The sequence below is a fragment of the Muscardinus avellanarius genome, assembly GCF_963383645.1.
Source record: "Muscardinus avellanarius genome assembly, chromosome: 14".
NCBI classification, from domain to species: Eukaryota; Metazoa; Chordata; class Mammalia; order Rodentia; family Gliridae; genus Muscardinus; species Muscardinus avellanarius.
In genome coordinates, this window is record NC_137800.1 from 9,203,572 (window position 1) to 9,219,139 (window position 15,568).

The window sequence follows — 15,568 nt, forward strand, 5'->3', positions numbered from 1 at the left end:
AACAAAAAACACCAAAAAAACCAAAACAAACCCAGAAAAACTCCAGGTTTCCTTCTAGAAAGCAAGTGAGTCTGTTGTAGAGATGGTGGGGTCTTTGGAGTGGAAATTCATACGACTCCTCACAAATGATCATAAGAAGACAGATTCCAGCTCTGAGGAAAGAAGAACTTGGGAGGTTTCTAAGCCTGAAACCCTCTCTGGGTTTCTGCCCCGGTGCTGGGTAGATTCTTATCAAGGTACACTCTTTACTGAGGGGTAGACCAGATGCTCCAAGAGAGCCACTAATATCACCAATGCCAGTTACCGAGGTTATAACAAAAGGAATTTTGCTGGCCTTTGTCCTTGGTTCTGGGGAGAAAGCTTCTAACCCTTCGGGATTCCACAAGTTACAGGATTGCCTATGTGTTTCCTGGTGCATACCTGGATCACATTTAAATCTACGATAATGAGCTGATACCTGGTGGGTCCCTACATAGTTGCAGGAAAGGGACTGGCCAACCATGTCTCAGATTTTCAGGCTGGGAAGGCAACCAAGAGATTAGAGGATTGGAGTTTGGGCCACATGACAGTCAGCTTGACCTTGAGGGAGGGGAACTGGAGATTAAATCCAATTATTCTGTCAAGATTCAAGCATGCCTACATAATAAACTCTAATAAAACTCTGCACACTGAAGGCCAAGGGAGCTTGTTAGTTGGTGATGCATCCTGAGAATTTGAAAGCTTCATATTTGGGACCTTCTTAGATGCTGTGCTATGCATTTCTCCATTTGGCTGGTTCTAATTTGTATCCTTTATGATAAAACTGAAATCATAAGAAAATCACTTTCCTGAGATCTGTGAATTGTCCTAGAAAATTATAGAACCCAAGGAGATAGTTGGAGCCTCCAAATTCATGTCCAATTGGTTAGAAGTGTGGTGTGGAAGGGCTGGGAACCCTGGAACATGCCACTTGGGTCTGCCAAACAACCTGTGACATCTGTTAACTTCCTAGTTGCATGGTGTTAGAACTGCATTCCAAAGCGGACTGATCCTTCAGAAATAATTGGGGATAAACAAATGACCACAAGTAAGAATCAAATGACCACAAGTACCATGGAAAAGAGTTCTGACTCTGGAGTTATACACACCAGGGGGTGACACATATTTCTAACAGGATGACAAGCTCCCTGACCCATAGCCTCCTCCTGGTAGTTTGCTATGGTCATTCGATCAAGCCGCAGAATGGCTCTTCATTCAGTTCTCCAGTAAGTATCTAAAACATTCACATTGTGCAGAGCATGGTTAGAGGTGCCAGTGTATGGAGGGTCTTACAGTTTTTAAGTGGGAGGGAGAAAGCACCTGAATATCAGGGATCCCGGGGTGGAGTAGGAGAAGGCGCGTTGGGAGGTTGGTGTCCGTATCAGGCCAGCCTGCCTTGCTCTTGCTGCCTCTTCCCTGGCCTTCCCACAGCTTCTCATGCAAATGGTGGGAGCAGCAACCTCACTCTCTACCCACAGCTCATCAATTGTCACTAATGAGTCAATATTTCTTTCTCTATTAATAAATCACTCCTTAAAAATGACAGTACAAGATGCTTACCTACTCACTCAATTGCCATATGTAACATGATTAAAAAAAGAAAAGGCTTAATGTTATCAGTTGCTATTTAGATAAGCCCGGCATCCATTCTGGCTACAGGAAGACCTTGCCTCTGCCAAGCCCCATGAGGCCTTGCAGGCACTCCGCCTGCCCATTTGCTCACACCTGGAGCCGAGAGCCTGCTGGTCCTTTCTTGCAAAATTGGCATTTCTCGGGCTTTTCTTTTTGCTTGGCTAACACTGACTTACTTGCTTTATCAAACAGAGTGAAGACCCCCAAATGTCCTTGCCTCTCTCCCTGATCTCTGGCTTTTCCTCTCATAGGTGATAAAAAAAAAGAATGGGACTGGATAGCTTATCCCCATGCCTGGCATAATTTAAAATCATGCATCACATCAGGATAGTTTTGGTTAACAGTGAACCACATACAGGATGGTGGTCCCATAAGATTAGATTATCTAGTGATGTTGTAGCTGTCTTAATTTGTGTCCACTCTACAATGTTTCCACAAGAATCAAATCACCAAAGGATGCCTTTCTGCAGCCACTAAGCAACAGTTGTTACTTCCTAAAAGAAAAAAGCCATCCAAGCAATTAACTCAATCCACTTTCCCTCTTTTCCTTCCATCAGTACTCATCCCGTTGAAGAGCTTCTTTGGTAATCTCCGTGGTCTCACTTTTTTCTCAGGCTCATCTATTTTTAATAAACATGTGATCCTTTTTTTTCTTTTGACCATATTAAACATATTTGATGTTACTGGCTGGGTTTTTCTAAACAACACAATTGCAGAGGCCCCATCATCCTCTCCCAGGATTGTCCTCTTCCAGAGAGTGGCCCTTGCCCAGGGCCACACTCCTTAGAGGGGGTGGCTCATATCCAGTGATTGGTCTGGTCTGTAGAAGGGGAAGAAGGTTTGTCCTCTCATCTCGATTTGGGACAGCTATATTGGGCTGGCCCAGCACCAGGGCTCCATGTGCTGTGGGCTGCAGCCTCTGTTGTGGATGCGTCACAGCCCGACTTCTTCCTCTGCCCAAGCTTGCATTCTCCCCACTCAAGCATGTTTCATGAGAGTTCTCATTAGCATACTTCTTCCATATAGCCCGCTATCCCAGTTCTGCCTCCCAGCAATCCACTGAGGCACTGGTCTGCAAATTGCTTTCTGGGCTTGATTAAGTTCACTGTCCTTGTTCTTGAAGATTAAATCCTCTTCTTTTAAAAAACAATAGAACTTAGCCAGGTGTGTTGGCACATGCTTGCAATCCCGGCATTTGTGATGCTGAGACAGGAGGATCGTGGTTTGCAGCCAGCCTTAGCTACTTGTGAGGCCCTTTGCAATTCATTGAGACCCTATTTCAAAGTAAAGAATAAAAATAGGGCTGGTGGTGTAGCTTGGAGGTCGAATGCCCCTGGGTTCCATCCCTGGCACCACAAAACAAATAAACTTAACAACAACAACAACAAAAAAAAAACCCCAAAAACCCCAGAATCTCAACAGAAGGTGAGGTCATTTGGGACTATCTGGATGACTTCTAACCCCAATGACAACTGTCTTCATATCACATGGACGAAAAAGAAGGTCTTGTGAAGGCAGGGGCAGGGGCTGGGGTGATGCTGCCACAAGCCAAGGAACACTTGGAGCCACTGGAAGCTGGCAGAGGCAGGAAGGATCTGTCCTAGAGCCTTCAGAGAGACTGAGGCCCTAGTTGGAAACTTCTGGCCTTCAGAACTGTGAAGGAATGATTTCTGGTTGTGTGTGTGTGTGTGTGTGTGTGTGTGTGTGTGTGTGTGTGTGTGCTACTGGGGATAGAACCCAGGGGTATTCTACCTCCGAATTATATCCCCAGCCCTATTTTTATTCTATATTTTTGAGACAGGGTCTCACTGAGTTGCAAAGGGCTTCACTAAGTAGCTGTGGCTGTCTGCAAATCCAGATCCTCCTGTCTCAGCCTCCCAAATGCTGGAATTACAAGCGTGGGCCACCACGCCCGGCGATTTCTATGTATTTAAGGGACCTGGTATGTAGTCACTTGCTATGGCAGCCATGGGAAATCAATCCAAGGGCTATCTGTGTTCTAAGCCCTCAAGACACCTAGGGATAATTTCACCTAGGGAGGCGGAGACCAGAGGATCGCAGTTGGCGGCCAGCCTCAGCTACTTAGCGAGGCCCTTCGCAACTCAGTGAGACCCTGTTTCCAAAAGTAAAAAGGACAAAAAAATAGGACCAGGGATGTATCTCAGAGGTAGAATGTCCCTGGGTTCCATCCCTAGTAACACACACACACACACACACACACACACACACACACGTGATCAAAGGACAAAGTAATGAACGGCATCATAACTTATCATGCTAAAAGCATTTGATTTGAGGTGATAAAAGGCTCTAACAAGGACATTCAGCAGCACAACCACCCGATTAAAAATAGCAGCAACGACACAGACCCTGACTGCTAATCTGTGGATGGCATGTATCTAAGCGCACAGATCAACAGAGGCCTGGAACTCTGTGCGCTCGCCCTGTAGGTGTCTGTGTGGGCGGGTGGCTGGGGGCACGCGCAGGAAATGGGGCGGGATGCGGGCAGGAGGAGATCCTTGTGACTGAACCTCTGTCGCTGTCATCCGCTGTCTCTGTGGTCCTGGTTTGTGGTTTCCCAGCTGAACCCTCTCCTCTTGTGCTTCTGTGACCTTCTCATGCTGGGGAGGCCAGCCTCGTGGGACCCCATCAATCCTTATTAGGGCAAGCTTTCTCTTAGGGGTGCCAATCTCCCAGGAATGGAAGTCCTCCCCTCCCTTCCTCTTGCACCCCACCCTTGCACCTCAAACTTGAGGCTTTGCCTGAGCAGCATCTGAAGGAGGGTAGCAGGAACTGTTCTGGAAACAAAGAACCTGGATCAAGGGCCTAGGGGTCAGAGGTGGCTCCTCCACCCATAGGAAGCTGCTGGCCCTGTGTCCTGAGTTTGGGTTGTTATGACAAGTTACCGCTGATGGGGAGGCCTACCCAACATTGATTTCTCATAGCTCTGGAGCCTGGGCTGCCTGAGCTCAAGAGGGGAGCTTCTGGTCCACTTCCTGGATCACAGACAGCTGCTCTTATTGCTGTGTCTTTGCATGGCTGAGAGCAAGAGTGCTGACCTCTTTTTATCTTCTTCTAAGGGTACTTATCCCTGAATCGGGGCCTCCTTCTCATGGCCTCACCTCAACTTAATTATTTCCTGTCCCAGTCTGTACTTGCTGCTACAGCAAAATACCTTAAGATGGGCAAGTAAAGAACATCAGAAATGTATAGCTTCCAGATCTAGAAGTCCAAGATCAAGCCTCTAGCAGATTCATTGTGTGCTGAGGGCTCCAAGATGGTGCCTCCTCTCGTGGCAGAAGGGGAAGGGGCAGGGTGCTTCTCTTCTTAAGGGCACTGATATCATTCATGAGGCTGGAGCCCTCAGGCATTTCCTCCAGGGCCCTACCTTTCAATACCACCACACTGAACCTCAGGTCCAACATCAATATGTTGGGGTTCACCAACATTTGTGCCACAGTACCTCTCAAAGTTTCCATCTCCAAATGCCTTCCCGTCAGGGGTTAGCGCTTCAACATATGAATTGGAGGGCACATAAACATTCAGTCCACAACACCCTGTGTGTGGTGAAGGTAGAGGTTTAAGCTCAGAGCTAACCAGGGTGAATGAATGGGGGCAGGGACACAGAGCATCTGAGTCCCGCCTCTCAGAGAAGATTGGGAGGTCCTATGTGACCAATAACTTTATAACAGAGAGCAGTGAGTCTACGGATGTATGGAGCAGGCTGCATTTGGGGACTGGACTCTGCCTTCACCATGCACAAGGCAAGCCACACCCAGAGGCCAGCCCTGCAATCTGGAGACAGTGCTGTGGGTGGGAGGGATGCATCTGGACGGGATGGGGTGGACACTGGATGGCTTCAGTTTCTGTCCATCCTGAGGATGCAAACATGAACTCTAAGTACTAGCATGTGTCAGGATAAAACAAGAACGAGGCCTGATGTGGCTTTTCAGCATGGTAGGTGCTGTCTGAGGGAGAGGGTTTAGGGTGTTGAGGCCCTGCCAGCGACTCTGAGCCATGCCACATCACAAACAAATGCCCACTTTTTGCTTAATGCCCTCCTGTGGGAGAAATTGACCGTCTGATGACAGACAGAGATGAGCTCCTGCGGGGAGTAGGTCAACCACATCAGCCAGAGGGAGGAAACTCAGGCAGGAGAGTCAGTACCAGGCAGAGGAGACAGAGCGCCGCTCTTAGAAGTAGGTGACCATACACTTTATCCTCCAATTTGTGATACTTTGGGGTTGGCAGGGTACTTCTCCCAAATGTGTGGAAACTGGGACTGAGATAAACCAGGACATGTGGTCACCCTACCCAAAGGAAAATGAGAGGAGGAGGAGGAGGAGGAGGAGGAGGAGGAGGAGGAGGAGGAGGAGGAGGAGGAGAGAAGAGAGAGCGAGAGAAAGAGGAGAGAGAAGGATCATGAAGGAGACGCCCTGTGTGGGTACGTCTGGGTGATGCTCTGTCGTTGTTTTCAAAGTGTTGTCTTAGCCTCTTTTCCCAGACAAGCAAATTAGCATGTTGGAGGAAAATATAATGATATAAACCTCCACTTGCTTCAGAGATTAAGAACTCCCAAATAAACACTTTCCTATGAATATCAAACAAAAGAGAAGTGGAAAATTGAGATAAGCAAAGTATATTTAAAAAAAATCAGCATAATAGCTTGGGTCTCTTCAATACCTGTCCAATTTCTATTAGGTCCTAGCCACCAAGGCCAGTGATTATTTTTGGAGTTTTTTTTTTGAGGGGGGTACTGGGGATGGAACCCAGGGGTATTCTACTCTTGAGCTACAGCCCCAGCTCTATTTTTATTCTTTATTTTGAAACAGGGTCTCACTGAGTTGCAAAGGGCCTCACTAAGTAGCTGAGGCTGTCCAAGAGCCATGATCCTCCTGTCTCAGCATCCCAAATGCTGGGATTACAAGCGTGTGCCGCCACGCCTGACTTTCCAGAGCTCTTAATGGAGGATACCTCAGGAGGCCATTATATCTGCTTGGGAAGACGTTGAGAAGAAAGATAAAAATGTGAAATCTGCAAGTGTGTGTAGAATGAGTGTTTTGGAAACATGCTACCCCACGGGCTGTGCCGGGGCGTGTCTCCATGGCTTCTAGACACAGCTAAGTGGGGGTGTTGGCATTTTGGGAGTGTTCTTATGGAAGGACAAATGTGCTTGGCAGATCTGAGAGTGCTGGCAGCATTTTGAGTACTGGGAGGATGGTGAAAGGAGAGACGGATCCGGAAGCGGAAAAATTGGTTTAAATCAAAACCAAGCTGGGGGAAGAGAGGCAAGGTCAGAAAGTAGAGGACGGAGGGCCACCCCAGGACAGGCTCAGGGCAGCGTGCTGGGACTGGACGCCTCCACTGGACATTCCGGGGCTCCATCCTCAAATAGGCTCTGAATAGCCAGGCTGGAAGTGCTCTTTGGACCAAGCCCATCTGTGTTATTTGCTCTTCCCGTCAGAGCTCTTACATTAGTTTGTAAAAGTTCATTCACTGATTTGAGTTGATGTCTGACTTCCCCTGGTTGGGAAGTCCTGCAAAAGGTGGGGTGCACCTGTGTTTTGGGGTATGCTGGCTTATACCCCCAGGCCAGGAACAGGGCACCCTACCAATATTTATCGAGGATGGAATTATTCAGGACTCTTCTCAATGATGTCATGATCCACATGGCTCCAACCATCCTCTAGAGGCTGAGCACACCCAAATGATGGCTCCTACTGAGGTCCTCTCCTCCAGGATCCAGCAGTTCACAGTAAAGTATCTTAATTGCACACAAAGGTCCGAAGCTCAACCTCTGGACTCCTCACTCCAAGACATGTTTCTTCTCCAGGGTTCTTCATCTTAGGGGATGGGGTCCGTCCATCTCAACAGGGCTGCCATTCCCCACACCGTATTCTTCCTCATTCCCGCATTTCTTGACCATCACCGAAGCCTTTCACTTCCATTTCCCAAATTGTCTGGCTTACCACTGCTTCTCTCCACGGCCACATGGGTTAAGGGTGGCCCGTTGGTTAAGGGTGGCCCATGAGCCCCCATGGTTAAGAGTGCAGGCTCCGGAGATGGGTTGTCTGAATTTGAAAATAAAATCCACTATGTACTAGTAATTTGTTTCACTCTGTACTTATTTTCCTTATATGTAAAGTAGAGATACTAATAGTCTACTTTGTAGATGTCTTCTGGAAAATCAGTGAGAAAAGAGTCATGTATATGAAGTGCTTTCAAGAGGCCTAGCTGCCATCACCACCGTCACTACCACAGCCATCGCACCACTGTCATGACCCCTACCATCAACATCATCGCCACCGCCACCTACAATCATTACCACCACCACCACCACCACCACCACCAATGCCATTGTCACCACCATCTACAACATCATTACCACCACCATCATCATTATCATATCACCACTAATACTGCTGTCATTGTCACCATGATTTTCCCTACCATTACTACTGACACCATCGTCACTGCCACCTACAACATCATTACCATTATCATCAGCGTCACCACTGTTGCCATCATCAGCACCACTACTACCAATATCATCAATGCCATTGTCAGCTAACACCATTGTCACTACCATTGCTACCCACACCACTAGTACCACCACTTATAATTCCCATCACCACACCAACATCATGATTACCATCATCACCAAGATCATAATTACTGTCACCACATTGCCATCATCACTACGATTATCACCAACACCATCATCATTGCCACCTATGTCATCACCACCACCATCATCATCACTGCTACCATTACCACCACTGCGATAAATACCTCCATCATAATTGCCATTGTCATCATTGCCACCATCATTGTTATTACCACCACAACCACCACTACCACCACACCACCACCATTGTCAAGACCATTACCACCATCAACATCATTACCACCACCATTGCCATCTCCACTGCTATCATTGTCACCACCACCACTACCATCATCACCATCATTATAACCACTGTCTTCACCTCCACCTGCTGCCTCTAATTCCTTTTCCTCGGCATTTGCATGCGTGAAAGATTCATGTGCAAAAATTTGGCTAAGCTTAAAGAAAGCAGAGCCCCAAGGGGAAGTGTTGTTTCTGGCCAAAGTACTCCCCCACTCTTATATATTCTTTCATAACTATTATTCTTTTGGTAATGATTCTTTTAACTTTCCACACGAATTGCTCCGGTGATGTAAGATCAGGACTGTGGGAGAAACTGAGTCTGTGGAAAATAAATTTTCTAGTAATTTGTCTAAGCCTCTAAACGCCCTCAGCTTTGCTCAAATGGCAATAAAATCTAGTCAGAATTCAGATGCTGTGGTAGCATTCCAGCTACAGCAATTACAAATGCAGAATTCCTCTCTATCTCTGACCTTCATTCTAATCATTAACCTATAGTAAAAGCCTTAAGAGTCAGCTGAAGCCATTAGTCCTAAAAACTTGCAAGGGAGGCAACCAGTGCCTCTGTTTACCCCCTCTCCTTGTGATCCGGCCTAGATACAGAGAAGATAAACTTTGTGTGTGACATCAAAGCAGCCTAGTTAATGAATAGCCAATACTGCTCGATACAATAGAGCTGAAGGCTAGGAAGATTCTTGACCTTTACACCCAGTATGAGCACTGCCCGAAATAGGGAGGTGCCATGTGGCTAAGAAATGAATATGTCAGAACAAAGGACAGATATAATAAATGTGTAAGTGTGAAAGAAAGGAAATATGGTGAGAATAAGAAAGCATTTTGTATGAAGAAGAGCTTATCCTAAGATTGTCCCAAATGGGAAAGAATCAGGGTAATCAGAAAAGAAAAGGAAGTTGCAGAGGGTTGTGATAGGAAAATGGATTAGTAAAAGAGGAATAGGCTTCTAATAAGCCTGTCATTTGAGGAAAAGTGCTCAGCAGCTAGAGAAATACATCTGACAGCTAAATCTAAAAACTTCATGTTACATTTTGGTGTTTATCTGCTAAACTGTGTTGTGAGCTTGTTTAAGCTTTCAGACTTTAGATGGCAATGCAGACGAAACCTGGGAGACCTCCATTGCAGCCCCTTGGATCGCCATACCCCCCATGCCAGTCATATGGACTAAGCCCTAGGAACGGAAAGTTCTGAAAAGAGTTAAAGGAGATTCCATGAGAGGCCATATTCTCCAAGCCCTGGGTGTGTCTGTGCCTTCTGGAATTTTCCCTTTGGAGCTGCCTGTCTGCAAGGGCAGGGGACTCAAGGACAGGGGGCTGGAGTTGGTCACAAGATCTAGAGCTAATCTTGAATGCTGGACTAGTGTCTTTTTACTTTGTTTACATGTCCTTCACTATTGTTTTGTGGTGATTACACTTCTTCTTCTTCTTCTTTTTTTTTTTTTTTACTATTAATCTCACTGGTGAAGGATATAAATTTTCTGGGTTCTTGTAATAAAGTATCAATTTCACAAGAGGCATTTGTCCGTGTCAATTCAGATTTTTTTCTCGGAGAGGAATCTCCACTTTTAGCGCTGTGAACAGGAATTTAAAGGAGTTTATTTCATAAAAAGGGAAAAAATCGCTGCAGATAAGTGGCTGCAGAACTGCAACCAAAGCCTTTGCCCACCTTTCTGAGAAACTCGGTCTCGAGTGGACTCAGTGCTGGATTTATTATTCCTGATTGAGCCAGTCTGCCACATTCACCATCATTACTTCCACTACTACCATCAACACCATCACCCTCTCCATGGCTACAATCTTTTTTTTTTTTTTTTTTTTTTTGGTGGTACTGGGGGTGGAACCCAGGGGCGTTTCTACCTCCGAGCTACACTCCCAGGCCTATTTTATAATTTATTTGGAAACAGGGTCTCACTGAGTTGCTGAGAGCCTCACTCAGTACTGAGGCTGGCTTTGAACCTGTGCGATCCTCCTGTCTCAGCCTCCCAAGTGTGGGGATTAATCTGAGCTATTATCATCTCTTGTCTGGTGTTGCAATAGCCACCTAACATCACCCCACATCCTTCCTTGGCTCCCTCAACACTATTTTCCACCATGTAACCCAAAGAAACTTTTAAAAAACACAGTCTCACATTACTCATATGCTTACATTTTATCGGTGGCTTCTAAGAGAGGGCGCAAAGCTTAAAATTATTACCATGGTTTAAATGGTCAAACTTGGGGAGCTCTTAGACCCAAACCTTCCCTGTGCATTTCAACTTTAGGACCCTCACATATAATATTGTCTCTGATGTTAATATTGTTTCTCTTGTCTTCTTTTCTTCACTTTATGGTCAATACTTCTCTGAATGTTTATTCATGTGCTGTCTTTACTTTCCAATCTGGCACACAATGGTTCCTGCCCCCAGCTCTTCAGTGAAATTGCCCAGCAAAAAAGTCACCCAATGTACCTATTGCTGAAAATAGTGACCCTATTTCCTCCCTTGACCTCTCTGAACATCTGCCCCTGCTAATCCCTCTTTCCTTAAAAAGCCTCCGCTTTTGGCCCCTCGACTCTATTCTCTTGGTTCACTTCACCTTTCCTTGAGTTCCACCCTACCCCTCCACCTTCATTTGCTGGTAGATATTTCCCCAACACTCCTTAGGAAGTTTCCCAGGTTTCATAAGTAGATCGCTTTCTCTTGCTTTACTTATTTACCCTCCGTCCCTGATCCTGTGTTCTCTCATCTATCCACTGCATGATGATGCCCAAATCCTCATTTCTCGGTCCTTTTCCTTTCCTGAGATCCTGGCCCACATTCCTCCATGGAAGAGCTTCAAAAAATCACTTCAAACACAACAGGTGGAAAGCTTTTATTTCAGAAGCCTTCCTTTCTTTGTTGGTTCTGTGAATGGTGCCGGCATCCATTCAGTTTCACAAACAAAAGCTTGAGTCATCCTGTCTTCTTCCTTTCTCTCCCTCCTTACATCTAGTTAGTCACCCAATTCTGCCAACCTCACCTCCTTATAGGCATGCAAATCTTTCGACCTCTCTGCTCCCAATGACACTCCCTTGGTCCAGGTCCTCATTCCCCTCCTGCACGACAGCCATCACTCCTTAACCTGGCTTCCACTTACCAGAGTTCCTCTCCCCGCTCCTTTCTTCTCTACTGTCAGAGTTTAGGGGGAGAAGTTCCCTAAATTATTTTCCAGAGGATTAGTGGCCCAACTTTTAATAGAAGCATTTATTTTGCGAAGTTAAGAAATAGCTTTCATAAGAGGATATTACCTCCATGGGTTTGGCTTAGTGATTCACCAGCCATATCAGCTTGTGAGAGGTTCTGAGAAGTCTTACTGTAAAATAATCTGCTCAGAATGATTTACCCAACCATTTCCCAAATTTCTTTGCACATAAAATCCCCTTTCCAGAATGCACTTTGCATCTTGAACAACACTGTGTCATTTTATTTTATTTTATTTTTATTATTTTTTGGTGGTACTGGGGTTCCTGGAAGCCCTTCTACCTCTGGGCTACACTTCCAGACCTATTTTTCATTTTTATTTGGAAACAGGGTCTCCTAAGCCAGCGTGCATGGCTGGCTTCGAATCTGCGCGATCCTCCTGTCTCTGCCTCCCAAGCGCGGGGATTACAAGCGTGCGCCACCACGTCTGGCTATTGTGTCATTTAAAACACACTTTGGAAATAAGATACATGAGTGGATAAACACCAAAAGACAATCTGAACTCTATTCTCTGAATAATAAGCAACCCTTGGCCATTCCTGAGCAGGGTAATGACCTAATTAATATCCATGCAACTAATAGCTTTAAATTCCTTGTGAACCTGCTATGTGTTAGGTCCTTCTCATCTATCATCTCCAGCCCTACAACAAGGCTAGAGGTGGCCACGGTCCTCAAGTGAGAAGACGAAACTCAGAACACTTAGCATTTAGGCCCAAGGCCATGCAATAAACAAGGACACAACAAGAACATTTGGCTGGAATCTAGGTGACTTCAAAGCCACTGCCGTTTGCAACAAACAGCTGACATTAGAAGGTGACGCTTTATGTTCAGGAAACATTGGAAGCAGGGAAAGTCAGAAAGCTTGGATACAGATGTCTAGAAGGCAGCCACTTTTTGTGTTTTCTTTGTTCTCCACCTCTGCCTTGGAACCACTCCAGCTCATGCCTCAAGTACTGGTGGCCGTTCTGCTTAAGCTTGGGTCTCATGGCCTTTTCAGTACTTTCTCTCCTTAAACATCCACCAGGCCATCACAGAACTTCAAGAAAAACTCTCCCTTGCTTAAATATGTGTCATGCCCTAGTACCCACCCAACTCTTAATTTCTCGTCCTGGTATTCTAGGCCCTTCATTATCTGCTGCCAACTTTCTTTCTTTCTTTCTTTTTTAATCTCAGCTTTAGATACTTTTCTAAACATATCCAATGCTTGACAAATCAGATCACCCACTGTTAATCAGCCCCCCAGCCTCTGTCTGCGCTGTTCCTTCTCTTGGAAAGCCCTTTCTCTCCCGAGTGTTGCAACTTTAAATCCCAGCAGTCCTTTAAGGACGTTCTCACTACTAATGCCATACAGCAGATCTTGCTCTGAACCAACCAGATGTTCTCTGCTTTCTCCACCTAAGAGGGCATTGAGGTGCCCCTGAATATGGAGATCAGGTTAACGTCTGAAAACTAAACGAACGAGCCTCCTAGAAGATGGCATCAGCTAGCTACACACAAAAATGATACACCCAAAGGAAGACTCAAGAAGTGGTAGTTAAGGAAATATGGGCACCCTCTTGAAGGAGGGTAGCCGTGATTTATTCTCGGCACATTTACGTTCCTGAATTGGAAAACCATAAGATGAGCAAGCAAGTCCTAATCAGATTAGTTCCAGAGAACAGAAGGAGTCAACCAAACCAGAACTGACTGTGGTAACTGGCCAAGACAGTGAGCTAAGTAATTATACTCTGCTCTGGTGTGTGGAAGTGGAGTGTACTGCGACGCCCAAGACAGCACGGTGACCTGAACAAGCGGCCATAGCTTGACCAAAGAAGCTACTCCTGGCGTTGAGGGACACTGCCCTCTAGGACACAAGAATATTTGGTGATGACTTGAAGAATAACTCACCCAGGTACCTCCGACCTGGGGCATTCCCCCCAAAGTCCCTTGCTTCCTCGTTCAAATTACAAATACTCCAAGCAACCTTCTGAGAACCAACTTCACTTTCCTGTCTATTATGGGAGGGAATGTTCTGGACAGAGGAAATGTGTATCTTCATGGTATCCATCTCATGGGGTTGTTGGGGGATCTAATGAGATGGACTATGCAGAGAGATGGACCCATATAGTTTCCATGTAGTAATTGTTCAATAAATTTAAGTGATTAAAATGAGCTAGTATATGAGAACTCTGCTTTTGCTGATAACTTCATATAGATTTAGTTAAGGTAAACTGACTTTTGGGTGTTTGGATCCCTTGATGAAGATGGGCACCTGTAAGACAGATTTAGATTGAGTTCATGACCCTAACTGGGAATGAGCCAGCTGGGGTATGGGCAATCATCTACCTGGCCAAAGACATTTCTAGTCCTTTAGCATCCTCTAAATGCCCTCGCCAGCTTCCAGCACAATCTTAGCGGGTTTATTTATTTATTTATTATTTTGTTGGTACTGGGGTTCCTGGAAGCCCTTCTACCTCCGGGCTACACTCCCAGACCTATTTTATACTTTTTTATTTTTGGAAACAGGGTCTCTTAAGCCAGCACGGCTGGCTTCGAACCTGTGCGGTCCTCCTGTCTCTGCCTCCCAAGTGTGGGGATTACAAGCGTGTGCCACCACGCCCGGCTGCAATCTTAGACGGTTTAGCAACGTGATTTCTTGCATGTGTACCTCATTCCGATTCCATCGGGTGATAAACTCTTTGTGGGTGGGGGCTTTAAGACCCTGCAGAGCCTCAAATGTCATAAATACATAAGGAGTTGAAATGAATTGGATCACACATCAAACAATTGAGCAGGAGTTCTCTCATCTGTCTCCCAGGCTGCCGGAGAAGAGGACAGTGCTCACCTGGAGAGGAGGCTGGCGATGCAAGCTGAGAGCATCCGATGCCAACTTGCCCTTCATCCAGCTTGGTACAGGAGAGCACATCAGGAAGAAGAAGGAGGGAGGGGGGAAGGGAAAGAGAAAGAGCGAGAGAGAACTTGACTCTTACCTGGATCTCGGTCTGAACAGTGCATTTGACCAGCTTGAAGTTCTTCCCAGGGTTGAAGCTGTTGCTATAAAAGCAGACCTTGAGGATACGCACGTCTTCCTTTTCCACGTCCACCGGTACCACCACCATGGGCTCCGGGGTGCCTTCGGGCCGGCGTAACGTGCCCACCTTTACTCGGCTCAGGGGCTCAGACACCCCGGACATTCTCTCAGACAGCAGCTAGGAGCAGCACATCGCAGTCCTGCAGAGACAGCAGAGGGACAGTTCTGAAATGAGTCCCTACAGGGCCAGCTGTCCTATCTCCAAGAGATGGCACCCGCCAAGCTCCCAGACTGTTGCAACCCGCACATTCTCCGGTTCCTGAAAAGTTCCCTTAAACGCATCCAGCTTTCTTGCTTGGGAAAGTGGCAGTCTGAAGAAGCAGGTTGCACAGACATCCAGGTACAAAATCTGGACTCGGAGCTCCCGAGCAGGCAGTCTTTCTCTTCTGGAAGCCTCCTCTCCCTCCTATTTCTCCCCCCACGCTGGCTCCCAGGCAAGGGGTCCACACGTTAGCAAATACAGCTGTGAGAGGAGGCAGCCACAGCATGGTTCCAAGGCACAGTGAGCAGAAAAAGCAAGGAGTGAGAAGGGAGGAAATAGCAGGAGAGAAACAGGGACAAGGGGGAAGCGATGGAATTGGATAATGGGTGGCCCCGAAGGACAAGGGAATTGGATAATGGGTGGCCCCGAGGGAACTGGAACGGACATAGCAAGAAAGGACCTAGGGGTGGGCCAGGCTGTGGGTCAATGGCCCCAGCTGCCAGCTAG

The 15,568-nt window shown here is 46.4% G+C and overlaps 1 protein-coding gene across 2 annotated transcripts in view; it reads right to left on the minus strand.

Annotated features, from left to right (window-relative positions):
- Positions 1-14,962, minus strand: part of PTK2B (protein tyrosine kinase 2 beta) — a gene marked incomplete at both ends in the record, with an annotated part of 53,528 nt that extends 38,566 nt beyond the window's left edge. For both annotated transcript variants that reach the window (XM_080710478.1, XM_080710477.1), the window contains one exon: positions 14,759-14,962. In XM_080710478.1, coding sequence (XP_080566604.1) covers positions 14,759-14,962 — 204 coding nt within the window. The remainder of the gene's footprint in view (positions 1-14,758) is intronic.
- Between the last annotated feature and the right edge of the window lie 606 nt (positions 14,963-15,568).